At 39.3% G+C, this 21,374-nt stretch overlaps 1 protein-coding gene across 2 annotated transcripts; it reads right to left on the reverse strand.

The window, feature by feature from the left end:
• Positions 1 to 3,347: 3,347 nt before the first annotated feature.
• LOC126335196 (microsomal glutathione S-transferase 3-like) lies at positions 3,348 to 21,098 on the reverse strand. Of its 2 annotated transcripts, none has more exons than XM_049998204.1 (5): positions 20,985 to 21,098; positions 20,225 to 20,342; positions 17,331 to 17,428; positions 7,295 to 7,425; positions 3,348 to 3,588 (listed from the first exon to the last, which is right to left on the reverse strand). In XM_049998204.1, the coding sequence occupies exons 1-5, from the start codon at positions 20,990 to 20,992 to the stop codon at positions 3,488 to 3,490; spliced, it is 456 nt and encodes a 151-aa protein (XP_049854161.1). In that variant the 5' UTR covers positions 20,993 to 21,098; the 3' UTR covers positions 3,348 to 3,487. The 2 variants fall into 2 exon arrangements, with proteins under 2 accessions (XP_049854161.1, XP_049854162.1); XM_049998205.1 differs by having other exon boundaries at positions 20,944 to 21,098.
• Positions 21,099 to 21,374: the final 276 nt, after the last annotated feature.

Genomic DNA, 21,374 nt, shown 5'->3' on the forward strand with positions numbered 1-21,374 from the left:
TCTCTTCTTCAGAAACACTTTCCTTGCTATTGCCAGTCTACATTTTATATCCTCTCTACTTCGACCATCAACAGTTGTTTTGCTCCCTAAAAAGCAAAACTCCTTTACTACTTTAAGTGTCTCATTTCCTGATCTAATTCCCTCAGTATCACCCGATTTAATTTGACTACATTCCATTATCCTCTTTTTGCTTTTGTTGATGCTCATCTTATATCCGCCTTTCAAGACGCTATCCATTCCAGTCAACTGCTCTTCCAAGTCCTTTGCTGTCTCTGACCGAATTACAATTTCATCGGCGAACCTCAAAGTTTTTATTTCTTCTCCATGGATTTTAATGCCTACGCCGAACTTTTCTTTTGTTTCCTTTACTGCTTGCTCAATATACAGATTGAATAACATCAGGGAGAGGCTACAACCCTGTCTCACTCCTTCCCCAACCACTGCTTCCCTTTCGTGCACCTCGACTTTTGTAACTGCCATCTGGTTTCTGTACAAATTGTAAATAGCCTTTCGCTCCCTGTATTTTACCCCTGCCACCTTTAGAATTTGAAAGAGAGTATTCCAGTCAACATTGTCAAAAGCTTTCTCTAAGTCTACAAATGCTAGAAACGTAGGTTTGCCTTTCCTTAATCTTTCTTCTAAGGTAAGTCGTAAGGTCAGTATTGCCTCACATGTTCCAGTATTTCTACGGAATCCACTGTTCTTTCCCGAGAACGGTAATTTTCACATCTGTCAACACCTGCTTTCTTTGGGATTGGAATTATTATATTCTTCTTGAAGTCCGAGGGTATTTCGCCTGTCTCATACATCTTGCTCACCAGTTTTGTCAGGACTGACTCTCCCAAGGCCGTCAGTAGTTCTAATGGAATGTTGTCTACTCCTGGGGCCTTGCTTCGAGTCAGGTATTTCAGTGCTCTGTCAAACTCTTCACACAGTATCGTATCTCCCATTTCATCTTCATCTACATTCCCTTCCATTTCTATAATATCGTCCTTAAGTACATCGCCCTTGTATAGACCTTCTATATACTCCTTCCACCTTTCTGCTTTCCCTTCTTTGCTTAAAACTGGGTTTCCATCTGAGCTCCTGATGTTAATACAAGGGGCTCTTTATCCTCCAAAGGTCTGTTTAATTTTCCTGTAGGCATTATCTAACTTACCCCTAGTGAGATAAGCCTCTACATCCTTACATTTGTTTTGAGCCATTTGTATCCCTTTTTGCGTCTCATTTACTGCATTTTTATATTTTCTCCTTTCATCAATTACATTCAATATTTCTTCTCTTACCCACGGATTTCTACTAGCTCTCGTCTTTTTACCTTCTTGATCCTCTGCTGCCTTCACCACTTCATCCCTCAGAGCTACTGTATTTCTTTCCCCCATTTCTGTCAATTGTTCCCTTATGCTCTCCTTTGAAACACTGTACAACCTCTGGTTTAATCAGTTTATCCAAGTCCCATCTCCTTAAATTCCCACATTTTTGCAGTTTCTTCAGTTTCAATCTACAGGTCATAACCAATAGATTGTGGTCAGAGTCCACATCTGCCCCTGGAAATGTCTTACAACTTAAAAACCTGGTTCTTATATCTCTCTCACCATTATATAATCTATCTGATACCTACTAGTATCTCCAGGATTCTTCCATGTACACTACCTTCTTTTCTGATTCTTGAACCAAGTGTTAGCTATGATTAAGTTATGCTCTGTGCAGAATTCTACCAGACGGCTTCCTCTTTCATATCTTAACCCCAATCCATATTCACCTACTGTTTCCTCCTCTCCCTTTTCCTATCCTCGAATTCCAGTCACCCATGACTGTTAAATTTTCGTATCCCTTCACTACCTGAATAATTTATTTCATCTCATCATACATTTCATCAATTTCTGCACCCTCTGCAGAGCTAGTTGGCATATAAACTTGTACTGCTGTAGTAAGCATGGGCTTCGTGTCTATCTTAGCCACAATAATGCGTTCACTATGCTGTTTGTAGTAGCTTACCCGCACTCCTATTTTTTTATTCATTATTAAACCTACTCCTGCATTACCTCTATTTGATTTTGTATTTACAGCCCTGTATTCCCTGACCAAAAGTCTTGTTCATCCTGTCATCGAACTTCACTAATTCCCACTATATCTAACTCTAGCCTATCCATTTCCCTTTTTAAATTTTCTAACCTACCTGCCCGATTAAGGGATCTGACACTCCACGCTCCAATCCGTAGAATGCCAGTTTTCTTTCTCCTGATAACGACGTCCTCCTGAGTAGTCCCCACCCGGAGATTCGAATGGGGGACTATTTTACCTCCGGAATATTTTACCCAAGAGGACGCCATCATCATTTAACCATACAGTAAAGCTGCATGCCCTTTGGAAAAATTACAGCTTAAGTTCCCCCTTGCTTTAAGCCGTTCACAGTACCAGCACAGCAAGGCCGTTTTGGTTTGTGCTACAAGGCCAGATCAGTCAATCATCCAGACTGTTGCCCCTGCAACTATTGAAAAGGCTGCTACCCCTCTTAATGAATCATGCGTTTGTCTTGCCTCTCAGCAGATACCCCTCCTATGTGGTTGCACCTACGGCACGGCCATCTGTATCGCTGAGGCACGCAAGCCTCCCCACCAACGGCAAGGTCCATGGTTCATTGTCAAGCCACGGTCAAGACAAATGTTTAATTGAGAATTACCACAACAGTCATAACAAACAGTAATTCCCTCGTGAAGGTAATTTACTAACTCAAAGTCAACCAATTCTTGAACATTACTCGTCAGCCTGTGGCCTTTCTTTACTTAAGGAGAAAAATTCAAAGAAGATACGAGTATTCTATCAGGAGTTTATTTAGGTCACATGGGAACAACACAAATATAATGAATCAACTCAAATTAGTAATGATATAAGAAATGTACTGTGTCTTGCAAAAACTTATATAAAATTCGGTACAAATCAAGAAACACATTGCTTCCTCCAAATTATATTTCATGTATTGGCCACAAGGGAAAAATGAAATCTGGGATAATACAGAGTATTACCAGTAATTTTTCTTCTTGAAGAACATAGGTGGAACAGGTAGAGACAAATGATTTCGGAATCTCTCGGGCAACTTATGTAGTGCACATGTAGAGAGGTACACCGGAAACATGATCTATTGAAATCCACGACTATGCATACTTCTCAAATTCTATCTTCATAAAAAATGTTTCTGGCACCTACACAATCCATTTAGCACTGCCTTACATCCACCAGCCCAACACATGTAGGATATAATCTTCCATATACCTCTCAACTTACTTTGCTGAAGGAAATCAGGAATGTATCATTTCAGTTTCATTACAGAGAAAATAACGACAATGTGGTTAATTATATATGTTTATTAACAAAATATAAATTGTAATTACACAAACATTCAGCACAAAAAATTAATAATGGCAAAATACTTTATGATGCAGTCTATGTACTCTATTGACAAGTGTTACCAACTTGTGCAATATCATTAGATTACTCCCAAAAGACGCATAGAAAACTTTACTGATGTTCCAAGCAATGCCAGAAGTCCCAAGTATGCAAAACCACCTTGCATTCTTTTTGCTGGATCTGCAACATAACAACATGGGATCATGCAAAAATGGCTTCCTTTTTTATAAATGATGCATAAATTACACACTTTTTTTGCTCTGTGTTCTTACATATGAAACCATCAACAATTTGCAACATCACATGGTCAATATCCACTCTGGTAAGATTATGGCTTGTGTTTCACAGCAATTGCTTAATTTGCAACAAATAAAATGTAGACATCACTACAAAACCTTTGTAAAATACACTGTATTATGAAGTAATGTTTTATGCACATACTTCAGAGTAGGCCTACCTAAAACTGCTAAACCCAAGACCAGGTATACTTTTCAAATTGTATCTCCATTAATAGGATTGCCTAACATCTGTTAATCGAACACACAGTGGATTGTATAATATTCAGAGTACCTTTCAATTTATTTTCTATTGAGTACTTTAACAAATTGATAAAATAATTTAAGAAAAGGTATTCACATCATTAATTTATGTAGCAATGAAAGTATTAAAAACACTGAAAATAAACAAGCTGAACAACAGACTATCTAAAAAAAAGTGTGTGCACACGTGTGTGTGTGTGTGTGTGTGTGTGTGTGTGTGTGTGTGTTTGTGTGTGTGTGTGTGTGTGTGTGTGTGTTTTCTATCTGCTTGACAACACTTTCTACTCCATAGAAAAGACTTTCTGAATACAAGGCAATTCAAAATAAATGTAGCAGTTACAAACAATTTTAACTTTGTAATGTACAGTGATACATTCATAAGAATTACAGAGAACATAAAATAATATTCATATGGCACCAGTATGATGTACCAGTATGGAGTTTTGCGAATTTTAACTCAACTGCTGAATTTGCTGTACTGGACATGACGATGCTGTGTTCTCTTCTTGGCCGTTTATATGACCAGAACCGACATCAATGGATTTCTTTTCATGAATAATGTGAAAGACCTTGTGTGTGTACCACCTTTGCCAAAAACAATTCCAGAACTCAAAATGCACACTTTTAATGTGATTCCTCGCATGTAAGAGCTCTGGTTTTCTTTGGTGCAATTTATTGATAAATGCTATACTTCCGGGTGTTCTTCCTTTCATGCATAAAATGGAAACAACAACTTGGCAGAACACCTGAAAATGCACCATTGCTCTACAAATGCTTCAGAATTTTGCCATGAAATGGATTATCACTCAGATATTGTCCCTGTGAGCAAGGGCGTCATGTAGAACACCTATAATGATGTAAAAAAATGTGAGCTCTTTCACATTCTCCACAACAGTTTAAGCCATTTGTAATTGCTAATTTTCATTTTGAAATACCCTGAATATACTGAAAACAGTATAAATCACTGTTTTAAAAATATAGCTTCAAGACAATTATAAAAATGGTCAGCATATTTTTCAATGAGAAAGTATTCTCCAATTTTAAAAGAGACTCATTCCACATTGTAGTAAGAGATTGCAATTATTATCCAAAGAACACATGAATAACTAAACTTACTCTGGTGATGTCCAAGCTAATGTATTGGATATTGATCTGTACTGCCTGTAAGATAATGCGACAAAATTATAATTGTTATCAAGCAGAAAATCCTGGTTATGCTCAATGGTTCTTGGCTAATATCTGTGCAAGCTATCTCTTACAAGGATTATGATGAAGATTGTAAAATGTAAGCTTTCATGCTGGAACTGTCACAATTAATGGAATATTCCAGGCTATTGTGCAGTGGTTGAAGGGATTTTACTTTAAAACCTGATGTTTCATCCCCAACTGCGGAGGAAGTTTTCAAGGGGGATAATAGCCTTGTTGAATGCCCGATTCACACCCTGGCTCGCTACTGACTACAGCAAATTCCACTTCTGTGCGGGAGCTCGCGGAAGCAGAATTTTGCTGCAGTCAGTAGTGAGACAGGGTGTGAACCGACATTCAACAAAGCTACGATCCCCCTTGAAAATGTCTCCGCAGATGGCGACGAAACATCGAGTTTTAAAGCGAAAGCCCGGAATATTTTATTAATTGTATGATGAAGATTGTGTACCAGTCACGCCAGTAAGCAATTGATCTGTGCGCCCAACTCATCTTCCAGCTTTGCTTTTACACGACCGAACATAATGTTTGTGAAGAAGAGCACTCATAGTATTGTGCTTGATGCTTAGGTCCAATGCCTGTGCCTGTAATCCATGTATTTTGTTCCATTTGAGACCCACCCATCCCCAAGTCACACGTTTCACAATTAAAAATGGACTCAATGATAGCATAGACTGCATCAAGGACGCATACTTGGCATGCAAACTGGCAGATTGGGTGCAGTCTGCATGTTGATTGCGTAACATAGTGTTTGTATAAGCAGTCAGCATGCAGTAACTGCTCTGTTTTTTATGCACTACCACCAAATCAACTCCAACTAGTATGGTGTATTTTCTTTTCTATAATTGTGTAATGAAAAAAAAACCTATTATGATATCAACCCTGCTCACTACACTTTCCAACCAATATGAATCAGCACAAAGCCCTGGAAGATAGGAAATACTTAAGGTAGAGAAACAGAAAGAAGTGTCAGAGAATGGGTAACTGAGATCTTGTCCTCACAACAGGTTGGTCCCTCTCAACCCTAGGGTCTGTGTGAGCTAACTCCCTTTCTAACTTTCCTCAGCTCAGTAATCTGTGTTCCCTGAAGAAGAAAGAGAAGATGAAGAAGGAACTAATACTGAAAAGAGCAGGGAACAGTTTTTTCACTTAAATGTGTCTGCTGACAGTGCCAGAAGTTTGCCCCCTGACTGTATGTTTTGGCCATCCACTAAGTTTCTCCCTAATTTTTCACCTCCCAAGGCAACAACAGAAACATCACAACAGAGGTAGCACATCATCACTTTCAGGAATGTAGGTGCACCCAAACTACCTCACAGCAAGCATGGGGGGGGGGGGGGGGGGGGGGGGGGGGAGAAAGAGAGAGAAAGAGAGAGAGAGAGAGAGAGGGGGGGGGGTTATTGTTTGTATCTTGGGAAATACATCATCATGACAATTTGGGTTATTTGTTTAAAAACGATTAATGTTTAACTAATATCTAAGTTTTTATAATTTTTATCGTGGAACATTTATCAATGGAATATAGCTGTATGTGATCCAACTGCTGCAGTTAATTGACATTCATTACTTAAGTATAACAAAAATCAAAATTAGTTCACATTTACACTATGTGCTGTCAATAATTTTGTAGCCAACATATTCATGCAATGTCTGTAGCCACCGAGTTAAAAAATTTCTACTTCTTGCATGCAGCATTCGTTAACTGCCTACTGTTATGGTCTGTATTCTCTGCCATTGCTAGTTATTTCTCTAAGCACCAATTTTTAACCCCTTTTATATAACTGTTATGGAAATTAATTTTTTTTTCACTGAAATCACTCCATGAAAGCCATTTTGCAATTTGGTAGATTACAGGTATTTTAAGACATACATCTTCTCAACTCAAGGGGAACTTGCCAGATGAGACACGAAGGTCAAGAAAATTACAGTTGAAGTGCACTAATACATTAAAGCATAAAAGCACAAAATAAATTAAGGTAGAACAAAAGTCAACGAAAGCTATGAACAGCATGTCAAGATCAGTGAGGGAAGGTATCTCCGCTTCAACAAAAATTTTTAACTACAGTACACTACCATTCTATTACATGCCCACACACCACAATCATGTATAAAAAGTAAAGAGCAGGAAGAAAAGGAATACTTACTGCCAGTGTAATAGCCCTTTGCATAAGCAATGCGGCCGGCCAGCCACACACAGCCTGCAGCAGCAGATATGACAGGGTGTTCAAGACCACCCAGCAATAATAGAGTTAAGAACTGTGGGTAATTCTCCAGCCTGAAAAGAATGATTTTAAAATTCAAAGTTATGACACAGATCAGTGTGCTACAGCGACGTGTCAGATAATGTTAAAAAAAACTGGTAAATTCCAGCATGTCTGTCCAAATGTATGTGGACATTACATTTGTGGAGACGCATTGTAGTATGTGGACTGAAATCTAAAATCTGGCATGTGAAATGTATTCGAATAAGGTGTTTGTTCAATTTAGTGTTTCATGTCTGTGTTAATTATAAAATGGCTACTAACAAGGGAAACTCCTCATTGCATCCCCGCTCAGATTTTGTGGAAAGAGGGCCCAGTGGACAGCCCATGAAAATCTGAACACAGATCAAGCATGAAAATAGGAAGAAGGTGTACTGAATTGTGAAAAAAAAAAAGCAAAGTAGAAACAGTGAACAGTCCAAAGGCAAGAAGTGCAATATAGAGGAGCCTGAAAGGACAACAGCGTTGTGGTTATGTGACCACTTTGTTTGACTCCCAAGCAGGCGAGCCATGTTCAAACCTCCTTCATGGTGATTTTTTCCACTGTTCGCTGTATTCAAATTTGCATATGTGTCATGGTGTAACATCCATTTGCAACAGTGAGGTGTAAGGAAGGAACCTATAATGACAGCTAATTCTGCACAACTACTCTGTTAGCAGCCAAAAGGAAGTGGTTCTCGAATTGGAACCGCAAGCATTTGGTGACAAGGAGACAAGTCAACCGAATCCTCCTCCAGAAAACACGACTGGTGTGTCATACACAGCATTAGCTTTTACTGCTCGTAGATGTTCAACAGTAAACTATTGTGGATGTTTGTCTGCATTAAATGTGTATATGGGGAGGGGGAGGGGAGGGGAGGGGAGAGAAGTGTGGAACACAAATGTGCACCTCACGGCTACATCATTTAAAGTACTCAGTGTTGAACTTCCAAACCCCATTTTTCAGCCAGTGTAGCAACGCAGTATGTCGACACCAAGGACAACAAACGAATAAATAAAGCAGGCGAACGTCACAAATATTGCACTTAACCATTCTTTTGGAACACATGCTTCAGATGGTTTAATTTCGGACTTCAAGTGGTCCTCATCAGAAACAGTTTTTGCTCTATATACCGTGTTCAAAAGGCTCTCTTCTAAACAGGGTAGTGGAAACTCTGTGCATTAAAGTATAAATAGGTATGCATTGGCTTATGGTACATACTGTGTTAACAGAAGTGACGTACAATACACTTTAAAGTGGCCCAAACACAGAAATCCTCGAGGTTCCCATAAGGTTACCTTTGACGCCCCAGTACAGGTCCTCCTCCCCCACACCCTCTTTGGCCATATTGGCTCTTTAGGTGTCACCTCACCATAGCAACAAAATGTGCCAGGGCTCTATCGTCATGCATCCTCAGGCACTGATCTATGGGAACATCTCAATCAATCTTGCAAGACAATGCTGCAGAAACTGATGTTAATTCTGATCACTCAGTTTGTTTAATGACATGTACCGCCCAATAGAATGATCACCTAGTATCCCTAATCACAAAGTCAGTGAGAAACATCACCAACATGGAGACTCAATTCACAGCATGTGGTGCAAGTGGCTCTTTATTCTGTTTACAACTTCACATCTCAAAAAGACCACACCAGGTACCAGCAAGCAGTGTTTACACAGAATCATGTTGGCAGTGGCTAGTAACGACAAAGATGCAATTATGTTGCAAACCATTTATTTGCATAGCTACATTTACTGAGACTTCTTTGCTTCCAGCATTGTGTACTTTCAACTGTACACATTTACACAATTAATAATGATACGCCCTGTACTTCTTTATGAACATTACATTAACAACAATCCCTTTTCTGTAAATGTTTCACTAGTAACTGCCATAACACAAGAAAAATTTATTGCACTACTCACAGCACATCTTTGATTGGTGTGTGGAGTATTTTAAATACATAGAAATATTGAAAGAATGACTTGTCACAAGAAACCAGTCACAAGACATAGTTCAGTTCGATGCAACATAGAGGAACATTATAAATAAATACTTCATTCTGCATGTAGGAGATGCACTAGGATTTCAAGAACGCACAAATAGGATCAACAATTACTGAAACCTGGGAATTGATTCAGCAATGAAATTAACGATTTCTAAAACTGGTGTCCAAGCTGTTTACAGTGTCCTGGAAGGGTGAAAAATCAGCCCACGTGTTGCATAACAGAGGTTTATTAGGACCCTTGAACTAGGTTCCGACAATCAAAAATAATTATTATTCAGAAGGAAATTGTAATTGCTAGGAATTATACATTGTTTACAAAAGGAACAACCAAATTGTGTTTAACATGACTCCTAGAAAAGCAAAAAAACTTCCTACTAATTTATTTCCTACTAATTTATTTTAGCCAAGTAATAAAAACCTTGCTCCACGATTCTTATGAATATATTAAATTGGTGGATGTGTTGTATTAACCCTATAGCTGTCACACATGGTGTTCAGAGGACCCTAGTCATTACTACTGACGTATTATTACATAACGGGTAGTAGTGTACATTCAGAATCTTTGGTACCTTTCTAGGAAGTAATGTGTGTGCCATGTGTAAAAATACAATCGATTAAGGAAGCCAAAGTTCCAAGAAAATACACAAGGGTGTTGTGAATACACTGTGCAACTACTCTCTATGTTACTGTGCACTGAGAAAGCTTACAGTTGTATTCCGTAACAACTGCATGTCTGTTGTCACTCCATGTGGTTAACTCAGCAATGGATCCTTACGAAGTAGAACTCAAAAGAGAGTGAAAGCTTCTACAATTTATATTAGATGGCAATCTTCTGAAGGAGAGGAAATGGGCAGCAATTAGGCTCTCTCTCTCAACAGCCACATGGAAACAGAGCATGAAGACAACATAGAATCACATGTAAGTACAGCAGATAATCACATCACACATGCCTTCTTTGTTAGAAATGATAAGGCTACTAAGCGGATGAAGAACTGTTAGTCACAATGTTAGAACTTAAGTATAGATCTTTTAAATTCACTTCCCTGGTGTGAAAGCTGTTGCACAGCGCTGTAAAACCTCCCATGGACTGTTTCCTGGTATGTCTTTATATATGATATAATAATGAGAACAATCACATAGTGCACAAACATTCACATACACGACACTGCATCAAATTTCACAAGAGACCATGATGCCAAATCAAACAATGTGGAATAAATAAAGTCTCTCCTCAGTCGATTGACATTATCAAGGCATTACTGGGCAGGCCACCAAAATTTAGAAAACTTATGGAATAGAAATAGTTTTTGAATTACAAAAAGATTTCATGCAACATTGAGTTTGCGACACTTTTGTTTCTTGTTGCACTGTTCGAGATTCAACACTATTCGAGACAGACCACAGTGTTTGCTTGCCTAGCTGAAGTCCCCTAACTGAATTCAGACAAGTATTAAAAGAGTTACTTCAGTCAAACTGAAATGTAGAAATAGTATTCCAACAGCCATTAGCTTTTTATTTAGACTACCAGTTTTGTCTCCTCATTAGAGTCACTTCAGACCCTATAGTGTGAATGACAAAAAGTAGCCAATCACAGAAATATATAACAGGGAACCCACATGTAACAGCTCATGTTACACGTGGGAGGAGCACACATTGCTCGTGAAGTCTCCTACGGAAACTAGGGACAAATATTTGTTCCCAGTTACATACCATATTTATCCGGTTATAAGATGAGGTTTTTTCCAAAAATCGTCAGTTGAAAAATACAGGGTCATCTTATATTCACAGCTTAAACTACTGCTGCGGAAGTCAACATTTTTACGTTGCTAAGTAGACTGATATAGGGGTTGTTTTACATTTACAGATGAAGCTCTGGCTGACGTCGCATGCAGATTTATTTTTAAGATTTCGGGGTTAAGCAAACAGTACTCATGCTTGAACAGGCTGGAGAGTTCTCAATAGACTGAAGCACCCGATGCAGTATTGAACTTGCTCGAACAATCGCGTGTCATTTGATTCGCACAGCGCTAGTGCAAGAGTTGCAGGAGAAACTATGAACTACCTACTACAACATCTATTGCTCAGCTTAAAATCAGTCACATTTATGAAACACAAGAGGACATAGCATTCACCTTACGAAGCTTGTTTGCAATTGAAGTTCCCATATACATACGGATACCATATACAAACATTTGCAGTGCTTTTTAAGTAAAGGTAATATTGAAAGGCTAAAATTTTGTCCTTCAAAAAACATTTCCCAATTTCACACATAAATGAATATTTTATTTGGTTATTAGAGACAGTAATTATTAACCAAGTGGGTTGCAAATGATAAATTTGGTCACTGTTCATGTATCAGAATACCACGTAAAAGTGTTACCACTTTTAATCAGCTTTAGAATGAGATGGTGACATACAATGAAAAAAGAAAATTAATCCCGAAACTAATCATATTACGCGGACTGCCGTTGTTATTGCGAGAATAAACCACAGCAGCTACATCCATCGTGGAGACAGTGCCAACAGACATCACTGGATCACAGGACGAGCAGTAGTTTGAGAATTGGACTAAATGGTATTCGTAATCTTATTTACTTATAGGTTGCCACTGTTATATATGACTTGCACTCTACAAGATACTGCAGTTAAGTGTTTCAAATCTGCTTGAGCACAACACTATGGAAGGTTGGAGGGAGGAGCTGTGAAACAAACTTGGCTGGAAACTAGGATGAGTGTGAGGAGCGGAGGGGTGAGCAAGCAGCAAATTTCGTCATGCTGCCAACCAAGGAAATCTACCCTGCATGCTTCGGCTTTTTATAAACATCCACCACGATTATAAACTACAGTTTGCCTGAATTCATTTGAATCGAGTAATAATTGACAATACACAACTATAGTGTACATTTCTGCAAGAGACGGTAAAATTCTAGATAGGGACCAGCGGTTTCCTGCAGCAACGTTGTCGATGCTCACCACGAAGTATGAAGGGAAGGCAAGGGGGTATGTCAGCTGCTGGTTGCGTGCAGCCAACAAAAGAGGCAGGCAGACAATATGTTGGAAGCCATAAATGTTATGACATTCCCACATCAGTATAGGAGCAAAATCCGATATGTATTCAGCAAAAAACAGCTAGGTTCTCAGGTCCCCACTGTAACCACAACCTCAAAAAAAGTGATGTATTCGGAAGGAACAGCCACATGTTTGTGACAATGAAGATATAAATTTCACAGCTGTGTGCTATCAGGAGGTGATGATCAAAAATAGTAATTTCCAGATGGAAGGCTTAACAGGGGAAAAAAAAGGTAGTGAAAATTAAAAGTTAATATGAACCATTTCTTTTTGTTTCTCCTTGTATTATCAAAATGTAGGCACTCAATACATGGCCTCAGTTTAGACTAGGTATAATGCAAAAATTTTAGGCAGATACTTTGCCAACAAAACAGTTTGGAATTTTCAGGGTCGTCTTGTAGTCAGGTAAATACAGTACTTGTACGACTGGATGCTTTTCGTCATTCATACTACAGGGCCTAACGATGACTACTGAGGAGTCTAATCTGATAGCCTAAATAAAAAGCCATAAAAATACTGATAGCCTAAATAAAAAGCCATAAAAATACTGATAGCCTACATAAAGCTATAACAATAATGGCTGCTGGAATGATATTTTTAAGATTCATTGACCAGCCATTGTCCCACTCTCCACAACCACAAGACGGAGTTATGTTTAATACTTATTCAATGTTTGAATGTATGATGAAGGATGAACATCTGATTGCATTTACAGGCAAATGCAGTTTCCATCAGTATATACCAAGTAAGCAAGTCAGCACAATGTACATTTATGTAAAAAATGGAATCCTCTTCATGCCAATGGCAGACTTTTGTTCTACGGACTTAGTGACCTTCTGGATGTGGCAACATGAGGAAGGTATCACGAGGGATTTTGTAATGGCCTTGGCATACCTTCCTTACGAGGACAGTGCTCCTCCTCCTCCTCAGAAGGTGAGGAGACTGACAGAAGCCTTCGCACAACAGGGCAACCAACTATTGGTTGGATGCGATGCTAATGCCCACAACTTAGTGTGGGGCAGCACCGACACCAACAGTAGAGGTGGGTACATTCTAGAATTTCTTCTTGCTAATAACTTAAGAGATCCTCAATAGGGCCAAGGAACCAACAGTTAGGAATATAAGAATGGAAGAGGTAACTGACAATCTTCGGTTCCTCTTTGATGGGCAATTATGTCAAACAATGGCATATGGCTTTAGAGCCATCCTCATCAGACCACATGTATATTAAGTTCGAGGTTGAAATGGGCATTAGACAGACCATGTCCTATATGAATCCCCAGAAAATTGACTGTGAGGCTTATAGAAGGGACCTCGACACAAGCCTATCAGAAGTCAGTACTTCAACAAGGAACCCAGTAGAGTCTGAGGAGGTAGCAAAGGCAGTGACCTCTGCCGTCATGACTTCGTACCATTACAACTGCTCAATCACCAAGAAGTGTATGAATAGGAATGTATCTTGGTGGAACAACAAACTGCAATCATAGAGGAAACAGGTACGAAGACTGTTTAACCTTGCGAGAAGGAAAGAACAATGGTCAGAATATCGGGAGGCCCTTGTCAAATACAATCTTGCAATTAAGCAAACAAATCAGGCGTCCAGGAAGGTATTCTGTGAGCAGGTAGAGGGTACGGCTGTTCGAGCCAGACTTCACGAAATCCTCACTAGGATACCAACTAATCCTGGAGGAACTTTTTCCAGAGGACAGGGAGTATACAAGGACAGCACATGAAATGCTGAAACCACTTCTCAAGACTCATTTTCCACAATGTACTCTGACTGACAACGTAAACCAGGATGAGATCCCTGTGAGATATCGGTTTTCAGGCATTCGAAGGGAGAAATGGGAATCTGCCAGAGAATGTGCTGACCATAGTAAAATCCAATGGGCAGTGGGAAAATTCCAATCGTTCAAGTCACCTGGCCCAGAAGGAATTTTTTCAGCACTCCTGCAATAAGCAGGAGCGAACTTAATAAGATTCCTATGCAGGTTATTTAGGGTTAGCCTAGCAGCAGGGATCATTCCTTACGTCTGGAGGGCAGTGAAGGTTGTCTACATTCAAAAGCCAGGGAGAACTGGCCATACCTAAGACCAAGGATATGAGACCAATCAGTCTGTCCTCCTTTCTTCTTAAAACATTAGAAAAACTGGTCAACAAGCATGTTAGGGAGAGTAGGTTAACTAGGGTCGTTCTACACATACCTGGTAAATTTTCAAGTACAGTCAACAAGCTACAGCACGAGGAGCATTGAGCATTGCACAAAATTGCAGGAAACATAATCTAAGGGTCAGTCCTAAGAAGACTGTTGTAATACCATCTATGAGGAAGCAGATCCAACACACACACACATTGGAATCTCAAGCTCCTAGGTGAAACTCTACCAGTGAAGAGGATGAGGTAACCCTGGATGAGAAACTATCGTGGACCCCTCAAATAAGGAACACCTCTTTCAAGGTGAAAGGTACTCTAATAAGTACCAGGAGAGCTTGTGGTAAAAACTGGAACTTAAGCCCCACGAGTATGTACTGGATATACACCACGGCAGTAAGACCTATGATCACTTATGAGGCTACAGTGTGGTGGAAAAAGGTCGAACAGCAGGTAGCTGCTAAGGAGCTTGCTAAAGTGCAGAGATTGGCCTGCTTGGCTATTACAGGCAGAATTAGCGGCACACACACTGCTGGGATGGAATCGTACTAGACATGTCCTCATTACACCTGTGAGTAAAGATGGAGACAGTAGCTGGAGCACACATGTTAAAGACTGGCAAAAAATGGAATTCAATGGGGCACCCAGGATCTCACACTAAAATATTGAATAAGGTAGATGTAGGTATGGTTGGGAAAATGCCGGCAGGCTATATAATAACCCCCAGCTGCTTCAACAAGCCTTTCAATGTAGTAACTGGAAGTAGAGAGCTCTGGGAGAAAAAACATTTCAACACCATACTGGGGACATAGTCTGGTTCACTGACACTTCGAAAACAGACCAAGGTGTTGGGGCTACGGAGTGCAGCCAAGGCTGGAGAGTGCAATCTCTCTAAGGAAGTTGGCCACTGTGTTTCAAAAAAGTAGAACTATCCGCTATCAGGGTGTGAATGAAGGAGAATTTGCAGAGGTGCAACAGAGGTCATAGCATTTTCATTAAGACAGCCAAGCAGCCCTGAAAGTACTGACAGCCTCTGCAACAAAATCAAAGAATGTGGCAGAATGCCAAAAGTCCTTGTGGAACTATGGGAAAGCATTAGGGTAAACTTATTGTGGGTCTCTGGTCACTCAGGGATTAGTGGTAATGAGCAGGATAGGGGCGATGACACCATTTATTGGACCGGAACCTGTCCTGACAGTCACCAAGGTGATGATCAAAATAAAACTATGAGACTGGACAGGGAGACAGCAAGTATAACATTGGGCTAAGGTCCAAAAGTCTCTCAATCCTGGGCTTGAACAGGAGAGAAATGAAACTCATGATTGGACTATTGAGACCATGGGAACTTCAAAAAACACCTACATACAAAGGGGATAATGAAGAAGAGCCCAAATGTAGGATGTGTGGAGTGGGCAAGGAAATCCAATCAACCAAACCTGAAGAAATTGTGTCTGGCAAAGCACTGGTAAAGGATCTCCCTGCACTGTTCAAGGGCACTCAGTGGCTTTACTAGAGACACAGGGAATGATACTTCACAACAAACTCTGTTTCGGTGCACGCAGCATAGGACTTTACCAGTGTTCATCTATGCTACGCTGATCAAATCAAATCAAGCAAATCAGCAAAATATGGACTGAAGAGTTTCACCTTGTGCTATGCAAGAACATGGAATACTCTGCAGATGAAAATTATACAAGAAAAAAACTACAGGGTCCCTTTGCATTGTCAAACTCACCTAAAGAGATAGTAAACATAACTGTACAGCATATTGAAGGAACAGGATGAAACGTGACACTTGACAGTTGGTTTTGTCCCACCCCACTGGCTACGTAACTCCGAAGAAGAAACTGACAGAAGTAGGAACTCTTAGAAAGAATAAGATGGAGGTACCTAAACAGTTTGTTTGCATGAGAGTTTGAAAATCAAGAAGCAGTCTCTTGCAATTAAGAAAGGATAGTATAGTTTCATATATGCCAAAGAAAGGAAAAAACATATCCTCCTTTCATCTTTGCATCATGATGTCACTGGCACTAATACTGCGGATATAAGACACCAGAAATTATAATAAACATTTATCATATTTGCAAGAAATAAAGAGGATTTCCTGGAGTATGTTTTTATGTGAGGTGTGAAAAGCATTAGTGAAACTCATAGTGCGCAAGAGACCAGCCATTCACTCCTTGCCTGAACATCTTAGAAAGAAAGCTGCTGAAATGGCAGTAGTTGAAGACCGCAACAATATGGTGCATTCTGAACAAAGCCCAGGCACTACGCTGTTTGTCCTCTGCACAAAGACTTACAAGTTAAAACGCACTGTGCCCGATGTTGAAAGCTACGTGCCTAACATACATGAAGAGTGTATGTGACTAAATTCATAAAACTGTTGTAAAATTTGACAGTATAAATGTTTAGCAAAATGTGATATAAATCTGGAGTACAGAACAAAGAATACCAGAAACAAACAATTTCAAAAGAGGGAAATACTGACTCTGTTTCAAAAATGTAATCTGATATTTAATACACAAAATACACTCATATTCAATGAGGCAGCATTCAGAAGAGCCATTTATTCAGTAAACATATTTACATTAATGATATCACACACACACACACACACACACACACACACACACACACACACACACACACACACACACACACACACCAGAGAAAGAGAGAGAGAAGGATATTACAGAAGTTTAATACATACGTATTTTGGTGTGCTCTCTGAATGCAGTTGAACTGATCATTGTCTTTGCTATACATTGTTGGATATGGTATGTTGTACTTCTTTCGTGCAGCCCCAACCTAGAAATTAAGGATAGACAACACGTATGACAGCTTTTGGAAATAACAACACAGTCAAGTTAGTAAGTTGAAAAAAGTATTTAATTCACTATCTACACATTAAAATAACACATGCAGCCATATGTCACTACTTTATATGTCAGAGTCACTAAGAATCTAGAGTCAAGTGAGGGAACCATGAGTAATGCAAACAGGAAATTAAGTTTGTCAGAAATATTATCTTGTACAGCTTTCACTCAAAAGTTCAGTACATCCAAAACCAACATGACTAGTTAATGGAGAGGTACTACTAATGTTGAGATGTAGATTGTAATAACTGTAATTTTTAAATTACAATAGCTTTCAATTTCAATTTCAGTCTGTATCTTGCATGCCACTTCAGGTGCGGTTCTTACTGACATCATTTAGTGCCAGTATGATGGATGCAGAATCATTGAACATACTCTCTGTTTGAATATAATAAATTTCCTGGAGTGGGAGAAAGCTTCTGTCCACAAATCAGTACAGTTTTAGTTTGCACTGCTCATATGAAACTCAGCTTGTCCTTTTCTCTCATGAGATCCTGTAAACCAGGGATGAAGGACAACCTGTGGGTTCCATATTCCTACGTTTCTGTAAAGCATTAGACATAATGTCACACTGTTGACTGCTAACAAAGGTACAAGCATACGGAATACATTCCCAGGTATACAAGACGCTCAAAGGCTTCTTAAGTAACAGAACCCAGTATCATGAAAGTAGACGGCATTGCAAATACATTGCAGCTTTCTCTTAGTGACTGGCATATCACTTCACTGTTGGGAGAGCATACTTCACAATGTGTGCACTGTAATTACTGCCTTGCTGAATTTTATTTTTATTTTTTTTTCCTTTATTGTGATTTCATTCCCCTGCCCCATATGGGCAGGGGAGGGCTGTCAGCGGCACAATCCACTGCTCTTCAGCCGAGTGACATGGCAACTAAAATAAGTGTAAAACAGAGTAAATGGAGAAAATGGAAGTAAAAATTGACTGACATGGAGACGTTCATGGGGGACAGTTAAAAAAGTCATCAGAAAGTTAAAAAACACAGTTGCCGATTCTTAAAACACAGAGAAGACACTGAATGGACATGCACAGGTTAAAAATCATCCACAGTATTAAAAACGCTCCAGAACAACACAATTAAAACCCACTTGTAGCACACACGACGAAGAATAAAACTGCCAGGTGGGACCTGCGAAGGGAAAGGTCAGAGAGGTTGGAAAAGGAAGGGAGAACAAGGGGCAGCAGGGGAAGTGGTGGGATGAGGAGAGTAGGGACATCAGCAGGTACACGGAGAGGCAGGAGACAAGTGGGGTGGGAGAAAAAGAGGGAAGACAGGACAGGAGGGAGTGCAGAGACACTGAAAGGGGGCACAAGAGATGGAGGGGGAGTAGGAGGGAGAAGCCGCTCAGGAGGGAGGAACCCTGAGAAGGAGGCACAAAGATGGGGTTAGAGTTCGTAGGAAGGGTAGATGTCAGGATGAAGCTCATCATCCGGGAGGGGTAGGCGTTGGAAGTTGCGTTTGGAAAGGAGATGGAGGATGAAGGGTAATGGGATTAATAAACATTTTTATTGCCCAACAATGTATCCTTTTCTTAATAATCTGACATCATAGGATATTAATTCAATATTAAATGACAAAGCGTATTTACTGTCTTCAAAATACCCATTTTAAGCAACAAACAATGTAAAATCACAAACTGATGGGCCATAACAAACTGCTGCCAAGAGAAGTATGAGGCACGTTTTTTAAGTATCATTTTGAAACAGAAATAAAACAAGCAAACTTTTCTTAGCAATTTTATTTTTTCCACGAACACCTGCACCACTTTGACCTACTTTTCTACACAATTCCCAGCAATACTTAGGCACTTATCATATTATACAGCTAACCATCCTCATAGAAATCTGCCGCCTGACAACCATTGTAACAGGATTGTTTTAGATTTTCATCGTCGTTGTGGCACTGACTACACAGATACTTCTTTAAATGCAATAATGCATGATAGTCACTAGACACTAGATCAGCCAGATGATCTGATCAGCTCTGGATTTCAATTGGCCACATGTGTGGATGGGCACTGCCATAAAGCAAAATTAGCCCTTTTCTAAGTGTGCCACACCTATTGTTTGGAGTGCATGGCACAGTCTTTTTAAGGCTGGTTCACTTAAAAATGTCCATGCCACAGCAGCTAGTATAGAAATTGTAGGAAATACCTCTTTAGAATAGCATATCCTGGAGAAGTAACATTCAGATCCCCCTCCACACAGCTAAATTTATGTCTTGAATTTTGTTAAACCCCTTCAGCCACATGTGTGTTACTTTACAAGTATACAAATTTTTTCATTCATTTGCACACCTAAAAATAGGCATTTAACCAGTGAGTTACTATAAAGTGTGTGTTCCCCAATGATTATGGGCAAAGATAATCACTCAGTTTCTTGCCTGTACAAGCAAGGATTTTGGGCCTTTTAAGTTACAGCTCGCCACAGGAACATCTCATGTCACAAAACCTGTTACACTTTTGACATTCATGCATTGAACTGTTGTAAAAGACAGCATCTACAGATAACAAAAAAGCAAGTCTATATATTTCTTTACAAGTTAAACTGTACATAATTGAAATTTGTTCTTGTTGCTCAGCAAATATATAACAACATATGATCCATGATAGCTCATATTTCAAGAAACTGCTCTATTAAATCATGCTGCCCTGTTTGTATTTGTAAAACGAAGATGTTAAAGTGTGAACTTAAAGTGCTAGGACAAACCTTGATCGCCTTCCACAAAACTACAAAGATTGAGCCCACTGCAACGAGAACGCAGTAGCCGTACTGTGTTGGGACCTGAAGGGTAATCATCTCTTCCTTAATTGGTAAACTAAATGAGCTGAAAGCAAATAACTAAGTGTAAGTATGGAATACTAAAACATTTACACATTGCATATTTCTGCTAAGTTCTGTGTATGTTAACAAATACCATGAAATACACACTTTTTTGCCATATCTAAAAGGTTCTTACAATTAGATATAATGTATTTCATTTTGATTAGCGACGAAATTTCGAGAAGTTCACAATTTTGGAAAAGTAATAACTAAGATTCTCAAAAAATGTCGTTATAGTTCATTTAAAAAGAATGTTAAACCTGCATGAAACAACAGGCGCCCGTAAGTTTAATGATTAACAGTTTACATTACGCAAAAGGGTGGGTGGCGAGTATGATTATTACTATACTAGAACTGTGAAACTGACAACAAATATTGTCGAAAACAGCCATTTATAAATTGACATATACACGAGGAATAGCAAAACAGTCAGAAAAATAATTGTCGATGCGATGTAAAATTAATGCTAAGGAACAGTATGTACAGAAATTAATACGCCTATTTTCAGCTCTGACATAAGAACAAGTAAGCACAATCCCAAAAGGCGAAACTGTTGTTCAAATAACTTATACCTTCAAAATGCAGTACTGATGATCAGGACTTACGTAAAACACAACGAAAGAACCTCCGGCACTACTATACTCACGTAGCCATAGTAATCCCAAATGTTCAGATTCCACTTTTATATAACTCTCTGTCACAGCGTCGCCGGCACGTATCTTCTATTCTCCGTATTACGCTTCGAAGGTATTACGTAACCACAAAACCTGCAAGCAAGCATTGCCAACCTAACAACATGGATACATTAATCCTTTTTTTCAGTTGTCACAGACTACGGTGTTATAATAGGCAGCAATGTATTTTGCTGTTGAGCCCATTCCACATCACAGTATAGTAAATAGTTTGACCAACATATTAATCTCATGTCTAAACCCCAACTTGTTAAAAAAAATTACGTTGCTGCTGTTGGCAGCACAAACTGCTAGTTCCTACATTGCGATGAGCAACAATGACAAGCATAATCGTTCTCGTGAAA

The sequence above is a fragment of the Schistocerca gregaria genome, chromosome 2 (genome assembly GCF_023897955.1).
Source record: "Schistocerca gregaria isolate iqSchGreg1 chromosome 2, iqSchGreg1.2, whole genome shotgun sequence".
NCBI lineage: Eukaryota > Metazoa > Arthropoda > Insecta > Orthoptera > Acrididae > Schistocerca > Schistocerca gregaria.